This window comes from Bombus impatiens, unplaced genomic scaffold (genome assembly GCF_000188095.3).
Source record: "Bombus impatiens unplaced genomic scaffold, BIMP_2.2 scf_0102, whole genome shotgun sequence".
NCBI classification, from domain to species: Eukaryota; Metazoa; Arthropoda; class Insecta; order Hymenoptera; family Apidae; genus Bombus; species Bombus impatiens.
The window spans coordinates 409,345-432,182 of NT_176521.1; the positions used below are offsets into that span (position 1 = coordinate 409,345).

The 22,838-nt window shown below is 30.8% G+C and overlaps 6 protein-coding genes across 14 annotated transcripts; 3 read left to right on the forward strand and 3 right to left on the reverse strand.

Annotated features, from left to right (window-relative positions):
- Window positions 1–340: 340 nt before the first annotated feature.
- On the forward strand, window positions 341–8,548 carry LOC100749432 (mediator of RNA polymerase II transcription subunit 12). 7 transcript variants are annotated; one of them, XM_033318605.1, is made up of 12 exons: window positions 548–1,091; window positions 1,169–1,884; window positions 2,144–2,924; window positions 3,000–3,325; window positions 3,428–3,959; window positions 4,046–4,639; window positions 4,721–6,441; window positions 6,536–6,961; window positions 7,034–7,505; window positions 7,596–7,879; window positions 7,951–8,112; window positions 8,178–8,450. In XM_033318605.1, exons 1-12 carry the CDS (start codon window positions 548–550, stop codon window positions 8,388–8,390), a joined length of 6,771 nt encoding a protein of 2,256 aa, XP_033174496.1. In that variant the 3' UTR covers window positions 8,391–8,450. The 7 variants fall into 7 exon arrangements, with proteins under 7 accessions (XP_033174495.1, XP_033174493.1, XP_033174494.1 ...); XM_003486257.3 differs by having other exon boundaries at window positions 7,596–7,861; XM_012395010.2 differs by having other exon boundaries at window positions 7,596–7,861; window positions 8,184–8,390.
- A 580-nt stretch (window positions 8,549–9,128) lies between these two features.
- Window positions 9,129–11,088, forward strand: LOC100749665. Its single transcript, XM_003486259.4, has 6 exons — window positions 9,129–9,591; window positions 9,676–9,734; window positions 9,802–9,927; window positions 9,998–10,171; window positions 10,405–10,593; window positions 10,669–11,088. Exons 1-6 carry the CDS (start codon window positions 9,354–9,356, stop codon window positions 10,807–10,809), a joined length of 927 nt encoding a protein of 308 aa, XP_003486307.2. The 5' UTR covers window positions 9,129–9,353; the 3' UTR covers window positions 10,810–11,088.
- On the reverse strand, window positions 10,920–11,788 carry LOC100749549 (40S ribosomal protein S23). The gene is made up of 3 exons (XM_003486258.4): window positions 11,690–11,788; window positions 11,348–11,507; window positions 10,920–11,236 (listed from the first exon to the last, which is right to left on the reverse strand). Exons 1-3 carry the CDS (start codon window positions 11,691–11,693, stop codon window positions 10,969–10,971), a joined length of 432 nt encoding a protein of 143 aa, XP_003486306.1. The 5' UTR covers window positions 11,694–11,788; the 3' UTR covers window positions 10,920–10,968.
- Window positions 11,789–12,349: 561 nt separating this feature from the next.
- Window positions 12,350–17,748, reverse strand: LOC100749783 (chromosome-associated kinesin KIF4). Its single transcript, XM_003486260.4, has 14 exons — window positions 17,545–17,748; window positions 16,580–16,805; window positions 16,049–16,484; window positions 15,696–15,961; window positions 15,172–15,612; window positions 14,716–15,103; window positions 14,233–14,599; window positions 13,874–14,162; window positions 13,644–13,780; window positions 13,334–13,519; window positions 13,085–13,252; window positions 12,809–12,991; window positions 12,659–12,735; window positions 12,350–12,583 (listed from the first exon to the last, which is right to left on the reverse strand). Exons 2-14 carry the CDS (start codon window positions 16,803–16,805, stop codon window positions 12,571–12,573), a joined length of 3,177 nt encoding a protein of 1,058 aa, XP_003486308.1. The 5' UTR covers window positions 17,545–17,748; the 3' UTR covers window positions 12,350–12,570.
- Window positions 17,749–17,954: 206 nt separating this feature from the next.
- Window positions 17,955–20,265, forward strand: LOC100745283 (presenilins-associated rhomboid-like protein, mitochondrial). 3 transcript variants are annotated; one of them, XM_024364576.2, is made up of 10 exons: window positions 17,955–18,084; window positions 18,299–18,413; window positions 18,513–18,600; window positions 18,685–18,874; window positions 18,978–19,079; window positions 19,147–19,312; window positions 19,393–19,610; window positions 19,685–19,786; window positions 19,878–19,975; window positions 20,045–20,265. In XM_024364576.2, exons 3-10 carry the CDS (start codon window positions 18,542–18,544, stop codon window positions 20,139–20,141), a joined length of 1,032 nt encoding a protein of 343 aa, XP_024220344.1. In that variant the 5' UTR covers window positions 17,955–18,084; window positions 18,299–18,413; window positions 18,513–18,541; the 3' UTR covers window positions 20,142–20,265. The 3 variants fall into 3 exon arrangements, with proteins under 3 accessions (XP_024220344.1, XP_033174416.1, XP_033174415.1); XM_033318525.1 differs by having other exon boundaries at window positions 18,299–18,600; XM_033318524.1 differs by lacking the exon at window positions 18,299–18,413 and having other exon boundaries at window positions 17,960–18,029.
- Window positions 20,266–20,641: 376 nt separating this feature from the next.
- Window positions 20,642–22,739, reverse strand: LOC105680231 (S-formylglutathione hydrolase). Its single transcript, XM_012380675.3, has 5 exons — window positions 22,545–22,739; window positions 22,189–22,259; window positions 21,574–21,951; window positions 21,230–21,455; window positions 20,642–21,166 (listed from the first exon to the last, which is right to left on the reverse strand). The coding sequence occupies exons 2-5, from the start codon at window positions 22,257–22,259 to the stop codon at window positions 20,984–20,986; spliced, it is 858 nt and encodes a 285-aa protein (XP_012236098.1). The 5' UTR covers window positions 22,545–22,739; the 3' UTR covers window positions 20,642–20,983.
- Between the last annotated feature and the right edge of the window lie 99 nt (window positions 22,740–22,838).

Here is a 22,838-nt window from a genome sequence, read left to right on the forward strand (position 1 = left end):
GTTTTCTCTCTGTTATCAAAATATATAATAATAACCAACGTTATCATATATTTGACATTAAGATATCTCATAACTTAATTAATTATTTATTTCTCTTTTAGAAATGTTAGTATAAAATTTTGCACAACCTAACCTATCTCATAACTTGACATATTAATTCATAAAAATATCTAAATACGATAAAAGCACTGATATGTATATTAAAATCATAGACTAGAATTTACATATCAGTAAATAATATGCAATGTAAAAATGAGAGATGATTATCCATCTCTGACGATAATTCAAAGCGCAACTATACATTCGTGTAGTCCATGATTTTAATAACGACACGCCATCTAGAAATGTTTGTATGCACAGTAATTCTATCATTGCAAATGTTGGTTGAACGACAGTGGTGTTAAGTAATTGTAAATATGTCATTAACGGAGGTTATATGTCATACGTAGCCTCAGATAACACTACATAACTTTGAAACTGTTTTATCCTATTGTATAATTAAACAATGTCGATAGTCGTCTGTCGATTCTGATTATTTCCTTATACCATGATGGGAATATTGTATGAGAAAAGGCCACTAAAACGGCCTAAATTAGGGCCGCCTGACGTCTATCCTCAAGAACCTAAACAGAAAGAAGATGAACTTACGTCCACAAATGTCAAACTGGGCTTTGCCACAATGCCCCAGATGTCAGAGGAATTTGGGACAGCAAGACATTGTAATGTCACTGCTGCCAAAGTTGGAGCATATTTCAATGCAATTTTGGCTAAGAAAGAAGAGCTCTCTACGATGCCAGACACTGCAAGGAAACGACAACAAATCAATCCAAAAGATAATTTTTGGCCAGTAACTGCTAGAACAAAAAATGGCATTGAGGCCTGGTTCAAAGATTTGTCTGGGTGTAAACCACTGATAGCTCTTGCTAAGAAAGCTCCTAACTTCAATAAGAAAGAAGAAATATTCATGATGCTTTGTGAGTATCAAGTACCAATGCTTAGAGCAGCTTGGTTCATTAAACTTAGCTCTGCTTATACAGTAGCAGTTTCAGAAGCCAAAATAAAAAAGAGGCAGTTGCCTGACCCAACTACAGGTAAATAAAGACCTTCTTCAATATTAGTGAAATCAAAATATTTAATTAAAATATTTATCCTTTGTTTCTCCATTTAGAATGGACAGGAACACTTATTAAATTCTTGAAGGATCAGCTTTCAAAACTACAGGAATATTATTATATAAATAATAATACAACAAGTAGTACTAGTAGTAATGGTATTGCAAATAATTCTTGTAGTGGAAACAATACTGGAAATAACAATAATAATAACAACAATAACAATAATGTCAGTAATAATGTTAATAATAATAATAATGGAGTATCTAATAATCAGCCAGCTACACCAAATTCAAGTAACCAAGTAGCAACTGGAAATACTATGAACGAGGAACATAAATTAGCATTAAAACAATGGCATTATTGCATACAATTGGCAAAGTATATGTTTGAAGAAGGTTTATTAGATAGGCAAGAATTATTACAATGGATTTTAGAATTATTAGATAAAATTAAATCTTCCCCTTCAGAAAATGGTATTTTGAAACTTCTGTTGCCATTGGCATTGCAGTATTTAGAGGAATTCGTGCAATCTGAATTATTAGCCAGACGTCTGGCATATTTGTGTTGCCGCAAATTGGCACATATGTGTAGTAACGTAGAAACCAATGGCAATCCACAAAGTCCGTCCATAAATAAAAGTGATGTTAACAGTGGGAAAGACACTGCCATTGCTAATCAAGTTCAAAATCCATTAACTGCTGCCTTTAATGACTATTTGTCTTGTCCACATCACAGGGATGTGGTTTATAGTTTGTCAACAATAATACAGGTAAGATAGCATGTTATGTATTATTTAACATGTTCCATGGCCAATAGTGAACTAAAAAAAATAATATTATTCTAAATCGCTAATAGGATGTTGGTGTTTCTTACTTGAAGAATATAACAAAGAGTGGTTTTGTTCTATCAAATGTTCACCTAACATGGAACATGCTGATCTAAAAATAATTAAAAAATAATATAAAAAATATATTATAAATTTATATGATAAAATAATATAAAAGAATATAAACTTATTTTTCTATCAGGTTATAACACTAGAATGCCCTACTGCATTAGTGTGGAATAGCGTTGGCGAAGGAAAAGCTCCATCTGTATTAAATGGTTCTCCTTTAGATTATTTACCATGTCCCCCTACAGCTTTACCATGTCCACCTGTGAGTGCAACTAATCCTACAATAAAACAACTGAAAATTGCTCAAAAAAATATTCGAGCAAGATCTCAAGCTGCTGAAGGAAAATGGTCATGTGATAAGTGGCAGCAAAGCAGTGCTGGAATAACAACAACTAAAGTACTGGCAGCCTTAGATGCTTTAGATCGGCATAGTTTTGATAGAATGGATTCTACTAATTCGTTAGATACTTTGTATGCTAAAATATTTACATCACCTCCAAAAGATAATACCAATGAACGAGATACAAAAACGGAATATAATCCGCAACAAGATTCTGCTGTAGTTGAAATTCTATGCGAATGGGCAGTGAGCGCTGAAAGGTGGGGAGAGCATAGAGCAATGGCAGTTGCGAAGCTGCTGGAAAAACGGCAAAGTGAAGTTACTGGAGAAACGAACGATAACGATGATAAAGACAGTATTTGTAGTAATGGAAATCCACCCGTGCTCCCAATTTTTCAATCATTACTTATGAAATTCTTGGACATGGATGCCCCGGTACTAGATAATACAACAACTCAGTCAAAAGTTCAGTTCACGAATTTGGTTCACTTATTTTCAGAATTAATTAGACATGATGTATTTTCACACGACGCATACATGTGTACACTCATCTCAAGAGGAGATCTCATACAAGGTAGGATAAGCTTTTTACAAATTTTTCCATCATCTATTACCGTAGATACATATTTTACTATTTTATTTTATTTAGGCCCTGTGGCTAGCAAACCTGGAACTCCGAGTAATCGAGAACAAATAGACGAAGACAGCTTGTTTACTGGGATAGATTTAAAACCAACAAAATTAGAAGTACCAGATCACGGACGAACGATGGATTATGATGATAGTAAAATTGACGATGATTTAGATAAATTATTACAACACATCAAAGAGGATCAACAAAATAGCATGGATGCACCTGACAGTCCTAAAGAAGATGCATTAGCTGGGCATGGAACTCAAGAAGGATTAGATTCAAAAATACCATCGAGTCACAGTAGACATTTATTATATACAACGCATTTCCCTTTACCACAAGTAAATTAATATTTGACTGAAACAATTTTATACAAAATTTAACATGTACTCTGTCATCTTTAAAGTGCTGTTGACATTAATTTTATAATAATATGTTTGTAGGATGAGACATGCAGTCAACATGACTGTAATCAACGACATGTATTACTGTATGGAGTAGGTCGCGTTAGAGACGACGCTAGACATATTGTTAAAAAAATGACGAAAGAAGTATGTAAATTATTCGGAAAAAAATTTAGCATTGACGTTGCAGAAGGTGGTAAAGTAAAGAAACATTCCCGAAGTGAATTCAACTTTGAAGCGATTACGCTAAAGTTTCAGAATCTCAGCTATTTCGATCAACACGTAGTGACGTGGCAATGCGCGACACAAGTTATAGAAATGTTGAATACATTTGCATTGGCTGGTTCATCTTATTTGCCAGTCCAAGAACATGTAGCATTTCTATTTGATTTAATGGAATTAGCGTTAAATATATATGGCCTGATAGATGTTTGCATTCAAATACTAAAGGAATTACCAGAAGTTGAAACACAATTGGGAATTAGAAACAGTCAGCTTGTTAGAAGCTATACTACAAGTTTAAGTTTATATGTTGTAGGAGTATTAAGAAGATATCATTGTTGTTTGTTATGTAAGTATTATTCATAACAAAATTCATTATTTTATAAAGTACTCAAATAATAGGAATGATAATTATATCTATCTTGGTTATTTTAGTATCTCCGGAACAAACAACAGCGGTATTCGATTTACTTTGTAAAGTTGTAAAGCATGTATCCAATCCTAGTGACTGTAGTTCTGCTGAACGATGTGTATTAGCGCATCTTTACGATTTATACTCATCTTGTTCGTTGCTGAAAACGAAACCACATGGAGTTGAAGCATTTAGCAATGCTTATCCTAAAATCCGAACGGCTCTTTACAGCACGTTACAACCAACAACATCGAGTCATGTGTATAATTCACAATTTATGGTAGACGTTTTTACCAGTCCAAGACGCGGTGGAAAAATCGAACCACAATGGGCTAGACAGTTGAACGAGACACCGGCTAATCGTTACAGTTTTGTTTGTAACGCAATAGTTGCAGTTTGCAGTGAAACGGATAATGATAAATTAAATGACATTGCGATAACATGCGCGGAATTAACAGCTTGTTGCAATGCACTTAACGCCGAATGGCTCGGAGTCCTTATGGCACTTTGTTGTTCTTCAAATAGCTCCGCTTTTTATATTGACGTGTTAAATCAGGTTGATGTACAAGACCTAAGTATACATAACTCTCTGGCTGTATTCACGTCAATTTTAATTGGTAAATTTTTTAAATGATTTTAATGCATTATGTTATTTTAAAAAGTTGGTAGAGTACTAAAATAATATTTTCTATTTATAGCAAGACACTGCTTCTCATTGGAGGATTTTGTCGTGCATATAGCATTGCCATCCTTAGTTAAAGCTTGTAATGAAGGTCGCGGAGACGCAGATATGGAAGCTGAAGCTGGAGCACGTTTAACCTGCCATTTGCTTCTACGGCTTTTCAAGACTGTCGAATGTCCCCAACCAGCGCTTTATTCCGTAAGCACAAGTCCTCACCCTCTACCGAATGGAAATTCCAGGGGTTACAGTATAAAATTAAGTTGTGATAGACACTTGCTGGCAGCTGCTCACAATAACATCAGGGTCGGTCCGGTTTTAGCTGTACTGAAAGCTATCTTAGTTGTCGCCGATGCAACTGCTGGTAAACAACCTCCAAAGAAACCAGATGTGCCGATAAATCATTCAAATAAAGCAGGAGGACCAGCTAGTGTTGGTGTTGGTGTTGGTGTTGGGGTAACTACAGGTGGACCAAGTGAATTGTCTATCAGTCATATCCTAGGTACCAGTGATATTCTAGGAGGTGGCGATGACTTGGGACTTGATCTAGCAATATCTTCATCTAGCAGCAGCGCTGGAATGACTACGGAAAATGTGAAAGGATTGTCAGACTTTGCACAACATGTCCTCAGACAAATCTGCAGCCAAGAGTGGGTTTTAGAAAGATGTTTACAAAACCCAGAAGAACTTTGTCATCCGGATATGTTACTCGATAATATGCTGACACCGCGTCAAGCTCAACGGTTACTTCATATGATTTGCTATCCGGAGACTTCTACAGACGCATTTATCGACCAGAAGACTCACATAACAAACATTTTGGAAAATCTGGAGCAATGGAGTTTAAGAATGTCGTGGCTTGATCTGCAACTCATGTACAAACAATTTCCTCCAGGATCGAGCGATCTTTCACAGTGGTTGGACACCGTTGCCAAAGCTGCAATCGATGTATTTCAATTGAATACTATGTCAAGTAAGCCAGACAAACGGTCTGGTTCGATATGGTTAGTTGCACCGCTTGTTTCAAAATTACCAAGCGCAGTGCAAGGTCGAGTCTTAAAAGTAGCGGGCCAGGTATTAGAATCCGGTAATTGGTCAAAAACAGCGACAGGTCGTGAGAGAAGTAGATCAAAATCGCCATCTTTGTTTAATCATCAACCGTTTCTCTCGTTAGTACTCACTTGCCTCAAAGGTCAGGACGATCAAAGAGAGGGCCTTCTAATGTCTCTGCATTCGCAGTTATCGCAGTTCTTAAACATTAGCAAAGAGGAGAAAAATTTTGTTACCGAAGATCCTAAGACGAGAGAGGTGTTACAAGATGCATTGCAATTGAGATTTAGTCTCGTCGGTGGAGTCTTTGATACCATACAAAGAAATACGACTGCTACCACAGACTGGGCTATCTTATTGGTTCAGCTGGTTAGCTATGGTGTTATAGATTTAAATAATAATTCTGGATTGTTTACTACTGTCATAGATATGTTAGCAACCCTAATACATTCTACTCTAGTTTCCGATTCGCAGTCCGAGAAGGATGAAAATAAAAAACATTATCAAAACTTAATGAAAAAGTTGAAAAAGGAACTCGGCGATAGAAATTCTCCCAGTATTCGATATGTCAGACAATTGTTACCACTGCCAAAAGTAACGATGGAAGTAATTACGTGTGAGCCAGTTGGATGTTTGACAGACACAAAAGGAAATAAAATAGCTGGTTTTGATAGTATTGATAAAAAACAAGTAAGTTGAAGTACTTTATATTTGTACTATATAATACTACACTCTAATAACAAGCAAAAGAAAATGATATAAAAATATATGCATATTAAATTAGGGTTTACAAGTATGTGATTCCCAAAGGGTATCTGCATGGGAAGTATTAGAAGGTCATAAAAATCCAGCACCAATTTCTTGGGCCTGGTTTAGAGCAGTTCGATTGGAACGTAAGCCTCTTACGTACCAAAATGCTCATAAGCTTTTACGATATCATACACATAGTCAAATTAGACCTCCTAGCCATTACTTGGAGCCACCACCATTACCTCCGGAAGATTTAGAACCAGATAAAAAGGAATCAGAACCTGGCAAAGCTGATACACCAATGAGTATCGATTCTCCTGGAAGAGTAACAGGTAGTGTTGGCAGTAGTGGAGTTGGTAATGCTATTACCAATGGCAAAGGGAAAGCTATGAAGACACGAAAGCATAGAAAGAATAGAGGAGCTGCTACACCTACTACACCTGTTTCACAACAAATCCAGGTTCTTTTTTTTCCATTTGATTTTTTAAAATATTTGCTTCTCAATTTTTGATATATTTTATGTGTTAAATAGCAACCACCAAATCAACTACAACAAATGTCATTTGGAAATCAGCAAGTACCCGTTAGTCAACAACCTGGAATGTTTACTGGTCAACCGCCGCAACATCAACAACCTTGGTACACCAATCAGCAAACTCACGCACCAGCTCAGCCATATGGATATGGACAACAATTACCACCAACTCCAGTTGGACCAAGATATGACAGACCAGGCATGAACAATCAATCAAAACAGGCGCTTTCTCACATGTTACGTTTACGGTTACCATCCAATCAATTAATAAGCTCTCAGCAACAAGCAAATGCCGCACCTGTCGCTGGGCCAGGAGCGTTCCAAGGAATGCAGAGACAACAATTCATCAGACAACAATTGAGAGCTCAACATGGAGCTCCAAATATCAATCCACAACAAGGAATGTTTGCTTCGCAACAGCAGCAACAACAACCGCAACAACAAGGAATTTACACTGGAATGCAACAGGGTAATTATATATTACAATTTATTATTTTATGTATAACAATTACTTTGGTAGTATAATATATAAAGATATTATAATTATATTTTTTAACAGGAATGAATCAAAATTATGCAGGATATGGGGGTCAACAAATGATGCCACAACAACAACAACAGCAGCAGCAACAACAGCAAGCGCCTCAACAAGCGCAGCAACAACAACAGTTGTTACAGCAGCAGCAGCAGCAACAAGGTTTAATGAATCAACAACAGAACATGATGTTTTCTAATCAACAGCAAATGATGGGACCTCAAAGGGCGCAAGAGTATATACCACAACAACGTATGCAACCTGGAGCTACGAGGCCACCGTACCTTCAGGTACCATTTAAAAGAAAAGTAGATAAAATGAATCTAATAAAAAAAGTATTTACTATAAAGAATCGAAAATTATTGTTGATATTCTTCAGGCTCCAAATGTTACAATGAATACAATGGGTCCAATGGGAGGTGGAGTTCAAAGTCAACCAGCACCACCATATCGGCAAACCAGTGGAAAACCTGGTACGGTTGGTGTAACAGGAGTAGGCACTACTAACGTCGGCTTACAACAAAATCAACAATTCCAACAGGTAAGGTTTACTATGCTGTAAAAAGTTGTCCATATATCTGTATGTATAATCGTTTACATTATTAGCAACAGGCGATAAACCAACAACGTATGAGACAACAAATGCTTGCAATGCAGCAACAACAACAACAGGCACAGCAGCAACAGCAAGCACAGCAGCAACAACAACAACAAGGTAATGCCGGTGGACAGCAGCCAACTCCACAATTAGTAACGCATTTACAACGGCACTTGAGTCAACCACCGCAACACTATCAGCATCAACCGCCGCCTTATTAGTAATTTAATCTGTATATAATTAATGAATATGTTGTATAATTAACATAAACTGTGTAGACTGGCTCAGAAGAATTACATAACTTAATTTGCAGTGTGAATGTATAAAGCGTGCCATTGCAGAGGCAATAAACAGAAAGAATTTTACAAAAATCTTAAAAGCTATTTCTTTCGTTTTTACTTCTTTTTAACGTTAATATTGTGTATAATGTATGAAAAATAAGCAATTATAATTGTTTAAAAATGTTGTGTAATTCCTGTACTCTTAAGCCAAATAAATTAAAATATAAATTTTCTTTTTGTAAGGCTAATAATAAATTAGATATAAATTATGTAAAACTAATGGTAATCTTAGCTACACGAAATACATATATATATATTTAAGGGATACATAATTTATGTATAGATAACAGACAAACAATAGACAGCAAATAAACAATAGATCGAATAAAATTTAAATACTCGCTGATAATATTAAAAAATTATTATATCAAATATAATATCGTAAATATAAAAAAGGAAAACAATTTCTAAAAAAAAGAAACCTTTCATAATAAAAAATTTACCTTATGATTGAGTTACTATAAATCAAATAAAAATTATACACATACACATATGAATTTTCTTATCATATTTGTTACGAAATAAAAATTCTAAAATATAAAAGTTGTTCATTTTATAACAATATTGTAAACGTATATTTTTATATGTATTTTGAAATTACAAATATGTACGAAAATACAACTAATCTTATTTGTCATTTACCAAAATTGGTTAGGTCACCGTCATATAAAGTACGTTAAATCGTTTACATGACCGTGGGTTACGTATTGAATGTAATAAGTGTTTTAGTGTGATTTTATTTATAATTTTATATTTGCCTTAGTAACTAGTTATCTAATCTCGAAGGGAAAGAAATTACATCAAAAATCAAAATAGATATATAACAAAATATAATTTATACATATGACAAGAATAGAAAAGAAATGTATAACAATGAGTAATACAGAAGAACTTATGACTGATATTTATAACACTTTAGTACAAATAAGATATCCAAAAATTACAACAGCTTTAGCAAACAATATAGAAGTAACAATTCTTAATGGAGAGAATCGACTTTCATTATTATCTTGGCTTTTGGCTGAAAAGTTTCCCTTGATAGCTTCCAAATTACAAAAGTTAAAAGGCGCTGCTTTAGAAGGTTTTATAACTAAATAACATTAGAAGTTTGTAATTAAATAATATTTAATATATTCAATATAAAGGCATTATCTTTTTTTTGCAGAAGAGTTACTAAGATCTTATTCCGAAATTGGAATTTGTACTGACAAAAAATTATTTCTGGTTCGTGTCTTACATAATTTCTTTTTGTACTATTGGCAACAGAAAAATTTACATTATTTTTTTGCAGGGAAATTGCCTGTTAAAAGAACAACTTCCAACTTTAAGATTATTATTGGACTTTATGAAATGTTTATTCCTTAAGTCTTTTGATACTGAATATGATGAAAAAGAACCCACTGATGATATATTAAACGTATGTAAATAAATACATCCAAAACATGTATGCATATAATTTGTATATTTACAGATGTATTTTATATTAGGTCTATATCAATGAAGATTCAAATACGTTTACATGTAATGTTGAACCAAAGCTAAATTATTCTGAATCTATGCAGTATTTTGAAAATTTGCAAAAGTATCTAAATGAACATCAAGAATTATCATCAACTTTTGAATTTAAAAAAGAAGAACATGTAGTGGAACAGGTTTCAAAAGTAATTTCATTAAAAAATTTATATAAAGTGATCTGTAACTATTGCTACAACTGCAAAAAGAATGATTCCTCATCAAAAAGTATCATTTTGAATGTGAGCTAGACATGAAAAAACTGTCTTAATTTTTCAGTTCATTTGTCATATAGAATCATTCCTTTGTTGGTGTAGTAGATGTTTTATAATACTCTATGTATTTTGTCTTGAAATAATATATAAAATTATATGAAATACAGGATGAGAAAAAGAAAACTAATGAAAATGATCGAGATTCGTTATTTAATGAGGAAAAAAAGAATTTTATAGAAGCATATTCATCCATTGATTCATGGTCACCATTTAACGCAAAAAGTATGAAGAATAAATCATACTCCATGGACGCTGATATTAATGACATATATTCAAAATTTTCTTCTTTAACACAGGTTTTGTACTTTTATAGACCTTCTTATATTTAATACAATTAATATCAATTTATACAAATGCTATTTAATATTTAGTTTCTACAAGCAAAGGAAGAAATATTGAATGCTAATATACCAAAAGAAATAAGGAAATTAAATACTCCATTGAATGAAACTGTTGAAAATATTGTTATACATACTGAAGAAGCTAAGAATGGATATGTGGATACTTATTGATTTGTAATATTAATTTTCTTTTAAGTGGTTTTTAAAATATCAATCTTTAAATTTATATTTTTGTACTCTTATAAAAATAAAAGCACTTATGGGTATTAAAAAGATACTAATTTAATTAAAAATGTTTTATAGGTTTATTAGAAATACATGATAGTGACTTTACGATCGAGGTCGTTCTTTCTTTTCTTTGTAGAGTGCAAGTAGCGAAACATTGGCAACTTTCACTACTTTAAATCGAACTCCTGGAATGTCACCTACGGCATGACCTTTACGACCAAATCCTGCGACCAAAACTTCGTCGTTTTCCTCGATATTGTTCAAACAACCATCCCTAGGTACAAAAGCAGTAATTTTCTTGCCGTTTTTGATAAGTTGTACTCTCACACATTTACGAATAGCAGAGTTTGGCTGTTTGGCTTCTACACCACTAAAAACATACAAACACTTAATTAAAATTTGATGCAGAAATTCATTTCAATTCAAAGAGATTACTATAAATATGATATAGTAAGAGATTTAATAATGTAAATATACATACACTTTTTCTAAAACAATACCCTTAGCATGAGAAGCACCACCGAATGGATTGGCCTTCCATCTCGTTCCCAAGTGAGCTTTCTTGTAGTCTTTATCATTCCATCGTTGATCCCGTCTGTGGTTTACATGCTTACGTGCGGTACGAAGACCACGAGGTTTACCTGTATCAAAACGTTAGATCATTAATACATTTCATTTTCATTTTGTTATTTCAGAATTTTCTATTAAATATTTAACGAAATTATAATCGAAAAAAATTGAACAATCGATGAGAACAACACATATTTAATAATATAAGCTTTACATTTTTAAAAACGATATAATTTTAACATCGATTGCTTACCCATCTTGCTCGTTGCTCTATACAACCGGAAGAGCTCTATCTTCCATTAACGGAAATGCATATGAACTTTAATTTTATCGTCACATTTAAATCAAAAATACGTTTGTTGCAATAAATGTAGCAATAGATCAATAAATATAAATGTTAAAAAATAAGACTATTTTTTAGTATTCTATAAAAATCTTATAAGTATGTTAGGAACGAGCGGACTTATCTAAATATTTCTTTTAATTATTATAATACGAAAAATACATTTTACACGTAATCTGAAAAAAATATACGATAAATATATATGCCTGAAGTACTTTTTTAATTTTTAAAGTTAATAATGTATATTTTCTCTCTTATATATATGTACATTGCAGTTGTCACATGAAATTATGAAATTTAATAAAATGCATATAAAAATTATAAGTATGAGCACTTCTAATTGCATCATAATAGGGTTTGTCATTTTTGGAGGATTTGTGAACATACATACAAAATAAGATTGGGAAAAATGCATAAGACATTATATTTTATTATAAAATCAAGTAAAAGATTTTATTATTTTAATATCTAATAAGCATATTTGCAGCTAAATTTATTTACATTATATATTTACAATTATGTGACAAAATAAGATTTGTGCACTTAATTAAATAAGATAATATAATATAATTGAATATTAGAACATAAGGTATTTTATTCAGTTAAGGTAACATATTGAACTAAGCAATCAATAAAAAAAGTAATAAATAAATAAGAAAATAAATAAAACTCGAGTGTCAGAATATAAAATCCAGTTGCCTCTTTGTAAAATGTTCTTAATATGAAACATGTCGTACACACAAATTGCACTTCCAGAAAATTGAGCTTTGCATTATTGATGATGGTGATATTCATTCCACTAGTCTGTTTGAAAAAAAGAAGAGATTTAATAATATATAATCGTATGGATGAAATTACAAAAATATAATTTATATATACCTTGGTTTCTTTAGAAATTCATCGTCCTCTGCTTTTTCATCTTCTTTTGACTGATCCATAAATAATGTACGATTCAACTAAAGATAATAATGATAGATTTATGAAATAATTTTAAATGATTATTATTATTAGAAAGAATAACAAGCTTACATTTTTTTTATCTCTATTTTGACATTGGTCTTCCACACATTTACAATTACTGCCACATATAGTTTTGTTTTTACGACAACGACAAATTCGTGTAGCACAACTCGTTTTACAATTACATTTTGCATCGCCGTCTGATGTCCGTTTCAATGAATTACGGTCAAGTGATGAAGATTTTGTTGTATCCTGAAAATAAAAATTATATTATTTAGAATTAATAATATAAAGAATATTGTTTTAAATATCAAAGGTAATAAATTCTTAATTTCAATGAATTACCAAAAGACTCCGTATACGATTATAAAGTGGTGTTCGTGTCCAATCTGGATCTTTTTCAACATCATCTTCAATGGTACTATCATCTGTTTCAGAATGAATATCTTCAACCTGTACGTCTTTAATAGCTTTGGGTTTCACATTTTCCTTGTTCTGAATTTTACGTGGGAGCTGAAAAATTTACAAAACAATTTATAATATTTTAGTGGAGAATTAATTTTATCAATAATAAAATTAAGAGCGTATATTAACTGTGTGTTCTAGTTCTTCGCATTTTTGTTTGTAAAATTCCAATTTTTCTTTTAGTTTACTGTTATCCTCACTTTCGTATTCTTTAATATTATGTGTATCATTTAATGCAAGTTGTTTTGACATACGCCTTTCTTTCTCTTTGACCCGGTATTCATTCAATCGTGCTTGCAACAGTTCATACTTTCCCTAAAATTACGTTTATTATTAGAAACATAATAATTTTAAATTAGATTGTTGATATAGAACTTAAAAGAGTCTTGTTTAATTTATGTAAACTTTTAAATAGTCTATAATTTTCAAATATACAAACCTGAAGCTCATTGTATTCGTATTCCTTTACACATTGCTTTCTTCTACTCTCTGTAACATGTTTAAATAATAGTTCAAGAGCAATTTTTGCTCCTTCCATTGTATGTACTTTTTGCCATCTTGTATGTGCTCTACTTTCTAAATAAATACACATGTATACAATTAATAGTTGAACAAGGGAACTTACTACATTAACACGTATATTGTACATTTAGCGAATGGAACATTTACCTTGATCAGATTCAATTATTTTTTGCTGGAGATCAGTAATTTGCGTATTACGTAAATCTAGAAATTCAGTAAGTTCAGCAATTTTGGTCCCATTTTCATCATCATCGTTTTGAAATTTTTCTAACATGCATGCCAATGATGCTCTATCTTGCATTAATTTTTCGAGAGAATATTCTGCATCAATGGTGCTCACCGATATTTCTATTTCCTGAGTTAACCAATTTTGAATTTTATCAGTATTAGTATTCATCTTTTCTTTTCTCACTCTTTTTTGCAAATCTAAAGCTTCCTAAAAATAAAGTAAAAGACAAAATTATTGTTCAATTAAAGCATTACAAATAAAAATCTTAATTCATTACCTTCAGTCTTTTATTAACAGCAAAAGCTTCTTCCATCTTTCTTTTGAAAACAGTTTCTTGTTTACTATGCCACAATTTTAAACGTGTCACTTCGTTCATTTGCTTTCTATTTTGATTTTTTAAACGGTTCAGTTCTTTTTCCTTTGATTCCTTCCATTTTGTAAATCTATCAGATTCATTGCGCATTTGTCTAATTAATTTTATTCTTGTTTGCTTTAACACGTGCATTTCGTTTGATAAATTTCTTATTTGTTGATCTTGCTTTTCTTTCGTTTTAACTATCCTATCTTGCTCTGATATCTTTCGCCTTAATTCTGTTATTTTTTTCTCTAATTCCTGTACCTTTTTACGTCTATTTTCTGCCAATCTGCAAAACAAACAAAATAAGTTAAAAAATTTGAAGAAATAACACTAAGTTAATGATTGCTGTAAATGAAGAAAATTAAAAAAATAATAATTTTTGTATTTAATTAAACTTCTTACTTTGACTTAGCATTATTTGCTTGTACGTTCTGTAGAGCTTGTAGAAGTTCTTCCTTTTCTATCTGAAGTGTTTTTATCTCTTGCTCCATTTCCTGTATTTCTTTGGAATAATCAATTGTTAGAGATGAGCTTTTTAAAAGCTGATGTATAAGACTCTCCTTAATAGCAAGTTCTTTGTTGATATTTTGAACTTCGTCATTCCTTTTAGCTTGGAGTAAAGTATGTTCTTCCTGTTTTTCATGAAAATCATCTAAACTATCTGGGGAACATACTTCATCCATACACATCTGTTCTGGGTCGTCTTCAGAGTTTATTGTAAATGTGTTTGCATTATCAGAGGATATTTTTATGAGTTCTTCGGATGTTTTCTTCTGATCGTTTTGAATATCTATTTATCATAAATAAGGAAATATTTTCAGAAACTGTATATCAATAACTTTTCCTTACGTTACTTACCAAGAATTTTTAAATACAAAGCTTCCAGTCTTGAACGATGTTCATTATGTTTATTAGGATCTTTATCAAAATCATCTAAAAGTTTTTTAGATTCTTCTAATATCTTTATCATGTCAGTCTGAATTTTTTCTCTAGCTTGCTCAGCTAGTTCTGCCCTTTCATACATAACTACAGCCTCAACTAAATTACTATTTAACTTTTCCGTTAAATCCCTTATTTTTTTTTGTAAACATTGGTTTTTTGTGTGGAGTTCCTGATGTTCCAATGGACATGAGACCTTAATTTCATTGTCTACCAAAGCAAGTTTTAATTCTTGTACTAGTTTATTTAGACGATTTATTTCTGCAATTTGTGGATCTTGATTAACTACAGGTTTATTTTTTATTTTACATGCTCTGTCTGCATATCTTAATGTGCTTAGAGTTTCATCCAAGTTATAATCTGAAAGTATTTTATATAAAAGATAAGTTATTTTGAACATTAGTATTAAATACAAATATCTTAAATTTTATGACAATAATAACCTGCAGGACTAACGCATGCTATCATTAATGTTATGGAATTTCCACCAAGAGAATCTTGCAATAATCTTGTGAGTTTACTGTCTCTATAACCAACATATGCTGCAGGGCCACCCTCTCCTAATTGAGATATAACATTACCCAATGCCAACAAACCTCTATTTATATTAACTCCTTCTTTAAATCTTTCACCAGTTGCTTGTGTCTTTTTACTACGTTCAGATCCAGCTAAATCTACCAAATGAAACTTTGCAGTTGTTGCTGTATTGCTAGATTATATTAAAGTAGAAAAGAACAAAATATTTAAATATATTATAAATAAATCTTATTTTGTAATTTCTAGATATATTGCTTACAGGTCATTTTTTTTATGTTGATATACACATAAAGTGTATATTGCATGGCTTCTGCTACTTTGTGCGTTCATTGCAGTAGCACCTGTAGCACGTCCTAAAGATCCTTGTGTCAAGCAGTTTAATGCTTCTGTTGCAGTTTTAACTTCTTTTGCTACAAGTCCAGCAATCTTTATATTTTTACCATCATCTCTGATTTCAACAATAGACTGATTTCTTTGTTTATCAGTTAATAAATCATATAACTGTTCTTGATAAAGTTCCATAAACGAAACTGTAACTTTAAAACTCCAATCTTCCTTTGATGAAATTATATCAAATATATCATTCACCGATCTGGGTATAATGCCCATGTCTTCTTCTTCAATGTAATTTGTACCCATTGAATGAGTTTTACCACTTCCCGTTTGACCATAAGCCAATATAGTGACATTATAGCCTGCAAAGAAGGTATATAAATATACTACTACATTAATTGCAAAAATAAAATACAACTACAATATTTTGCAGAATTATGTTTTAATATAATTTTACCTTGAAAAATATTTTCTACCATATTTTTAACAGCTGTATTATAGAATTCCTCTTGAGTAACATTAGGAGAAAATACGTAATTAAATGTAAAAGCTTTGGCTGTATTACATACAACAATCTGAGGTTCACCAGGAACAACATCTAAGCATGTTTGACATCCTCTTTCATTTTCACTCTTTATTAATGGACGAATGCGAACAGCAACTTTAACTGCATCTTCAGTCATCTGCAATAAAATGTTTATCTTTTAATATATACGTTTGTTTTAGAAAATTTATTAACTTTGGTCATTCTATTGATGCATGATGTCCTCATGAATTTTGAGAAGACCTTTTTTAATTATTTTATTGTAATGTGTATGTATTATATGTGTTTTAGATGCATATATTTATTTATTATTTTTGTTATTAGTTTTGTAAGTATAGGAAGTAGGAAAGACATATATGCAGTTCAACCAATACTACACGATAATGCTCATAGTATAGTGTAAACAAAGTTACATTTGTCTGAGATTGATCTAAAAGTTATTGAAGAATCCTTTTCTCTAGATCTAACGTTAAACATTAAAGCATATTTACGCCAGTATAAATAAATAAGATTAACTCATAAATAAATTAACTCATAAATAAATAAGTATAACTAAATAAGATAACTAATTATACTAATTGTATAATACTATATATACTAATTGCATTGATAAGAAATAAATTTCACTGTTCGGAATATTTTAACTCTGGAAAATGCGTAATCCTGTTGAGACCTATGTTTCATAATTTTTGGAAGTCCACAATCCTATTAAAACCCACGTTTTGTAACTATTATTCTTTACTACCATATAAGCTTTACCAAAATATTCTAACAAATACTTATATCATTTCACTTAGAACATATTCATTTGTAACGAGTAACTGATTTACCCCATAAATTTTAAACAGACTTTGTTAAAGATAATCATAATCAATTACCTTTGAATCGTTCACCGTAAAGCAGTGATGTCTTTATATAAATTATACCTTATTATACAGTAGCAATAATAACAGAAAGTATTTTTTAATCACGGTGGATCGGTGATAAATATGCTGAATCAGTTAATTTTAAACTTGAACACAGACTGCTTGAAATCGAATCAACCGTTGACCGTTACCGATGAATTTGAAATTATGCGGTTTCGAATAAAGTATCCGATTCGCATGTAAGTTTCTTCGATTATAGTTTAATACTTCTAATTGGTCGACGAAATTTAGAAACCCTGTTAAAATTAAGTATGGATAGATTTTTATTAATATGATGAAAGTTAAATGAATGTGTGTCAAAAGCATAAATTAAGAACACAAAAATAATTTCTTTTTTCGTTAAAACGTATTTTCTTATCCTTAGCATACCTAATTCTCATGCATGGAAATGCATACTTGTGATACTGGCATTAAAGTTTTCAGTGTAAAATTTTCACGTATGTATTTAATAACATAATCATTACATGTTAAGCAATAAATAAAACGATTGCAGTTACCTGTAAGTATACTTTTATGCCGTTCTATAATTATGACATATATATACAATAGATATATTACAATATATATATACCTGATATATAATTAACATATGTGTCTACTTGACAAAATTACGGCAGATTACAAACTCATACGTCAACTACTATAATATTTGATTTGTGATAAACTCTCGTACAAATTAATATAATTTATAGCTATATATTTACAGTAAAAAGGGGGGCGCGACCTTAATTATACAATTGGAAAACGACTACATTCAAAAATTGCTGATTGTTTATTTTTAAACCTATGAGAAAACTTGACATAAGTGATTTTTATAAAAAGTGAATAAAAGTGTGAATTATTATAAGAATTAATGATAGGAGTGAATAATATCTGACTATAATATTATGTGACAAATTTTTTTTATAAAATCAATGTAGGGTTGACGATATTTTTCTACTGTTTTTGGATGGCCTACAATATGGCTCTTAGGTCATTTTTACATATAGGTAATAGTACATATAAATGGTAAGATAGTTTTTTATATCTCAAATTTTTATATTCATCAATAATTTCATATCACTTACTTATAGTTATATATTCTTTTTTCAGTGTTTTTACTACAATAAAGTTTAAACCTAAATTATATGTAGTTGAAGGATATAAACAAATTAGAAATTTTCATAAGTTTAGAGGTAAAACAAAACTATCACAATCATCAAATTCACTAACAGAAGAGTTCCTTAAAAAGCAATCAGGATATTTTCCCAATTTATGGAAACCATTTACCTTTACTATCATTGTAAGCGATTGTTAAGATATTAAATTTTATTTCAATTTATACTAAGTTAATTTAAACATAATCCATTGTTTTAGTATTATAAGTTTTCTTGTGTTTAATTCAGTTTAGTGCAACAACATTTATTGCCGCTGCCATTTGGGAATATGAATGTGTCAGAAATAAAACCTATAGTATAATCAGAAGTTACAAACAATGGGGAATACATGTTTGTATATTGAGATTCATATATAGATTTATTAAAATATTTTATTGCTACATATTACTTTATTTAGCGAACAGGATGGAGAAATACGATGGAGAATTGGTGGAAAAACTTATCAGAAGGAGAAAGAATATTTATTCCTATATGTTTCTTAAATGTATTGGTATTTTTGTCATGGCATATACCAGCATTTCGATTGACAATGTATCGATATTTTTCATGCACTCCTACCACTAGTGAGTAATACATATCTTTAAAAATATTTATTATAATATGGGTATATATAAGAGTATTAAATTCTATACTATTAATCAAGATAGATGTTGGCCAATGTTGTTTGTAACATTTTCGCATTGTTCCCTTCTTCATTTAATTGTCAACATGTATGTATTATATGGTTTCTCTAAAATTGCTGTGGCTCAACTGGGTAGAGAACAATTTTTGGCACTTTATTTAATTAGTGGAGTAGTATCTAGTTTTTCAAGTTATTTATATAAAGCTGTCGTTGGAATAAGAGATCCTTCCTTGGGAGCTGTGAGTATTGATTAAAATTTAATATAAATATGATTTTAAATGTAACAATATTCATACTAATAATTGCAACATAGTCAGGAGCAATAATGGGTGTCTTTGGATTTGTATGTACTCAGTTTCCAAATGCATACCTATCTATTATTTTTCTTCCAATGTTCACATTTACAGCGAGTATGGTATGTATAATTTCATTTTAACTGCATAAAGTTTGAGTTTTATATGTGAATTAGTTTATATATCTTTTACTAAAAATATCTATGTGATCAGGCCATGAAAGCTATAATGGGTTTGGATACTTTGGGATGCCTTATGCGTTGGCAACGTTTTGATCATGCAGCACATTTGGGTGGAGCATTATTTGGAATGTAAGCCCTTGTACAAAATTTATAAAAATTTATATATTTTCTTATATTCTTATATATTTTTTATTATAGATTTTGGCAAATGTGGGGTAGTGCCAATATATGGCAAAAACGTGAACCAGTATTAGTATTTTGGCATCAAGTCCGTGAACCACCTAGATCTAATTAATACCTCCTTGTTATAAAATTGATACTAATACATATTATATATTTGTAATATTATGAAAAATTTTGAAAGTTATAAGAAGTGGAATTATATAAGAAAGAAAATGTATTTATTTTGTTCTTTATAATTTATGATAAAATTATTAAAAATTTTATAGTAAGGAAGAAGATACACAATTTGGGGTACACGGGCTTGGAATGGTCTGGCAAAATTCAGGTGGAGCAGGTGAGATCTCGATACGTGTATTACTCAAGATTCCGAGAGTCATTTCGAATCGATTCGGTAATAATTAATCAGGAACGATACTATCCTTTCCTAATAAGTAAATCTTGGTTTCTTGAACAGATTGCATCTGAGTTCATGCTTACATACAGGGTGTTCCGTTTAAGTGAGAACAGTGGGATACCTCATAAGGGATTGAAGTTATTAAAAAAATGTTTTAACAAAAGTTTGTTTGGTTCGAAAGGGGACGTCATATGGTACAAATTATTTTTTTACGGGTCGAGTAGTGAGAAGATTTTAAGATCATCATTTTTCTAAATAGGGTCATATATTTTTTAATAGGGAATCACCCGATCTCACCTGAATTTTTTTGATTCGTACCAAAGCTTGGGTTCCCAAGTCTCGGAACGATTCCGCATACTACATACACAGAACAAAAATAAGTAATTGTTATATTTTGCATATGCATAATTTATATAATTAAATATTATATCTCTTTTGAGCTATTATTATTATTATTATTATTATTATTATTATTATTATTATTATTGTAACGTTTATTTTTATTTAAGAGTTATTTCTCAATGACAAAAATATAAAAAAAAATAAGTACATATATTAAATTAAGATTTAAGATATTTTACATGATGTTTAATATGATCTTCTATGAATGTAGATATAAAAAAGTAACTATGATCATAGCTTTCTTGAAATCTAAGAACTAAAGATAATCCAGCATCTTTTGCAGCTGATAGTAAATTTTCTGGTAGCAATTGTCCATTTTTCAAGAACTTATCTTCTTTTCCCTAAAATTATACACTCATTTATTAAAAAACTTTATTTTATAATATAATATCATAGTATAATACCTGGTCAACCAAAATATCCAAAGGTGGTCCATTGTACTTTTTAGCTAGTTCTGTAGCATCCCATTCTCTCCATGCAGCGTTAGTTTCTGTCCCACCCAAATAACCGGAGAAAGCCTTTTTCCCCCATGGACATGAAATTGGATTACTTATAGGTGCAAAAGCAGATACTGTTTTGTATAAACCAGGATTTTTTAAAGCACATATTAAAGCTCCATGTCCACCCATACTATAGAATTTATAACAAAATTATATGCAGATTCTTATTATTAAAAACTAATGAATAAATCAACTTAGAAACTAAGTAACCCAATTATTAAATAATCAATGGTTGTCCCACTCTTTACCTATGACCCATTATGGATTGTTTGTCCGGTAAAACAGGAAATTTTTCATTAATCAAAGCTGGTAGTTCCTTAGTAACATAGCTATACATTCTATAATGTTTTTTCCAAGGCTCCTTTAGTGCATCAACATAAAAACCAGCACCAGTTCCAAAATCCCAATCATCATCTTCTCCAGGTATATTAAGATTGCGAGGGCTAGTATCAGGTGCAACTAAGATTACTCCTTGTTCAGAAGCATATTTTTGTGCACCTGCTTTCTGAACAAAATTAGCTTCTGTACATGTCAAGCCAGATAACCAATAAATGACGGGTACAGGTCCTTCTTCCACTTGCGGTGGTAGGAAGATTCCAAAATTCATTTTACATCCTAATTCATAGCTGTGTTATAAAAAAATTGGTTAAACTCTACTCCAGGAGATCAAAAATTATTGATTTTTTTCCTGCAATTTTGTAGTTTTCGATGTATAGAATAAGAAAACACAAGTTTTAAGGCGAGGAATCCACTATTTCGAAAGTTATGACTATGTGAAATTGAGCATTTTTAGAATATTTTACACGTTAAATAATCTTGCGTTTCAATAATTTCGATATGAAAAATATAATATTACACAGTACCTTTCGTGTGAATAGACTTTCTGCCATCCGCCGAAAACTTTGTTGCTAGAAACTTCGGTAATATCTGGCATCTGGAAACATTTTTCCATGTTAGAACTAATTAAATTTTTACATTTTAACTACTTTTAAATATATTTCAATAATTTTGTTTGAACATCGTCACTTCATTCATTATTAGAGGGTTATGTAGGGTTAATAAAAAATTGAAATCATTCGGCACATTTAAAATCTTATGTTATTTGAAATAAAAAGGAAAAAAGAAAGGTTTATTTTATTAAATTAACTGTTTTTTTTATTCCTCCTTAATTTTGTAATATATTTAAAATATAAAGTAGGTATTATTGTGATTATCATACCTTTTATTATAATGCGAAAAATTACGTACAATATCTGTGATTTGCCACGGACTTTGAATAGTTATGAGTTATAAAACTCTTAATATAATAAAACTATCAGTTATACATAATCAACATGATGCATGCGTAATCAAATAAATTGATAACAGTTTTGGGAAACACTCGTATATGCTGAATCTATAGTATAATATGTATGTTATATTATGTATGTTTCATTGTAATGAAAGAAAGTAATGTAACCTAAAAGTAATTAGCTGGTGTTTTAATATATATTAAATGGGTACCATATTTCTA

Coding starts and splice junctions, on each gene's coding strand:
- LOC100749665 (XM_003486259.4), top strand. CDS start 9,354: ATGACAAGAATAGAAAAGAAATGTATAACAATGAGTAATACAGAAGAA. Junction 9,592..9,675: donor AAAAGGCGCTGCTTTAGAAG/GTTTTATAACTA, acceptor TTTTTTTTGCAG/AAGAGTTACTAAGATCTTAT. Junction 10,594..10,668: donor AATTTTCTTCTTTAACACAG/GTTTTGTACTTT, acceptor TTTAATATTTAG/TTTCTACAAGCAAAGGAAGA.
- LOC100749432 (XM_033318602.1), top strand. CDS start 548: ATGATGGGAATATTGTATGAGAAAAGGCCACTAAAACGGCCTAAATTA. Junction 4,640..4,720: donor ATTCACGTCAATTTTAATTG/GTAAATTTTTTA, acceptor TTCTATTTATAG/CAAGACACTGCTTCTCATTG. Junction 8,113..8,177: donor AAAATCAACAATTCCAACAG/GTAAGGTTTACT, acceptor TTACATTATTAG/CAACAGGCGATAAACCAACA.
- LOC100749549 (XM_003486258.4), bottom strand. Junction 11,237..11,347: donor GGTATTGTTTTAGAAAAAGT/GTATGTATATTT, acceptor GTATGTTTTTAG/TGGTGTAGAAGCCAAACAGC.
- LOC105680231 (XM_012380675.3), bottom strand. CDS start 22,259: ATGCCAGATATTACCGAAGTTTCTAGCAACAAAGTTTTCGGCGGATGG. Junction 21,952..22,188: donor AAAGTCTATTCACACGAAAG/GTACTGTGTAAT, acceptor TTTATAACACAG/CTATGAATTAGGATGTAAAA. Junction 21,167..21,229: donor TGGATATTTTGGTTGACCAG/GTATTATACTAT, acceptor GTATAATTTTAG/GGAAAAGAAGATAAGTTCTT.
- LOC100745283 (XM_033318524.1), top strand. CDS start 17,975: ATGGAAATGCATACTTGTGATACTGGCATTAAAGTTTTCAGTGTAAAA. Junction 18,601..18,684: donor GGTAATAGTACATATAAATG/GTAAGATAGTTT, acceptor TTCTTTTTTCAG/TGTTTTTACTACAATAAAGT. Junction 19,611..19,684: donor GAGATCCTTCCTTGGGAGCT/GTGAGTATTGAT, acceptor ATTGCAACATAG/TCAGGAGCAATAATGGGTGT.
- LOC100749783 (XM_003486260.4), bottom strand. CDS start 16,805: ATGACTGAAGATGCAGTTAAAGTTGCTGTTCGCATTCGTCCATTAATA. Junction 15,613..15,695: donor AGCATGCGTTAGTCCTGCAG/GTTATTATTGTC, acceptor AAATACTTTCAG/ATTATAACTTGGATGAAACT. Junction 12,736..12,808: donor AAAATAGAGATAAAAAAAAT/GTAAGCTTGTTA, acceptor TATTATCTTTAG/TTGAATCGTACATTATTTAT.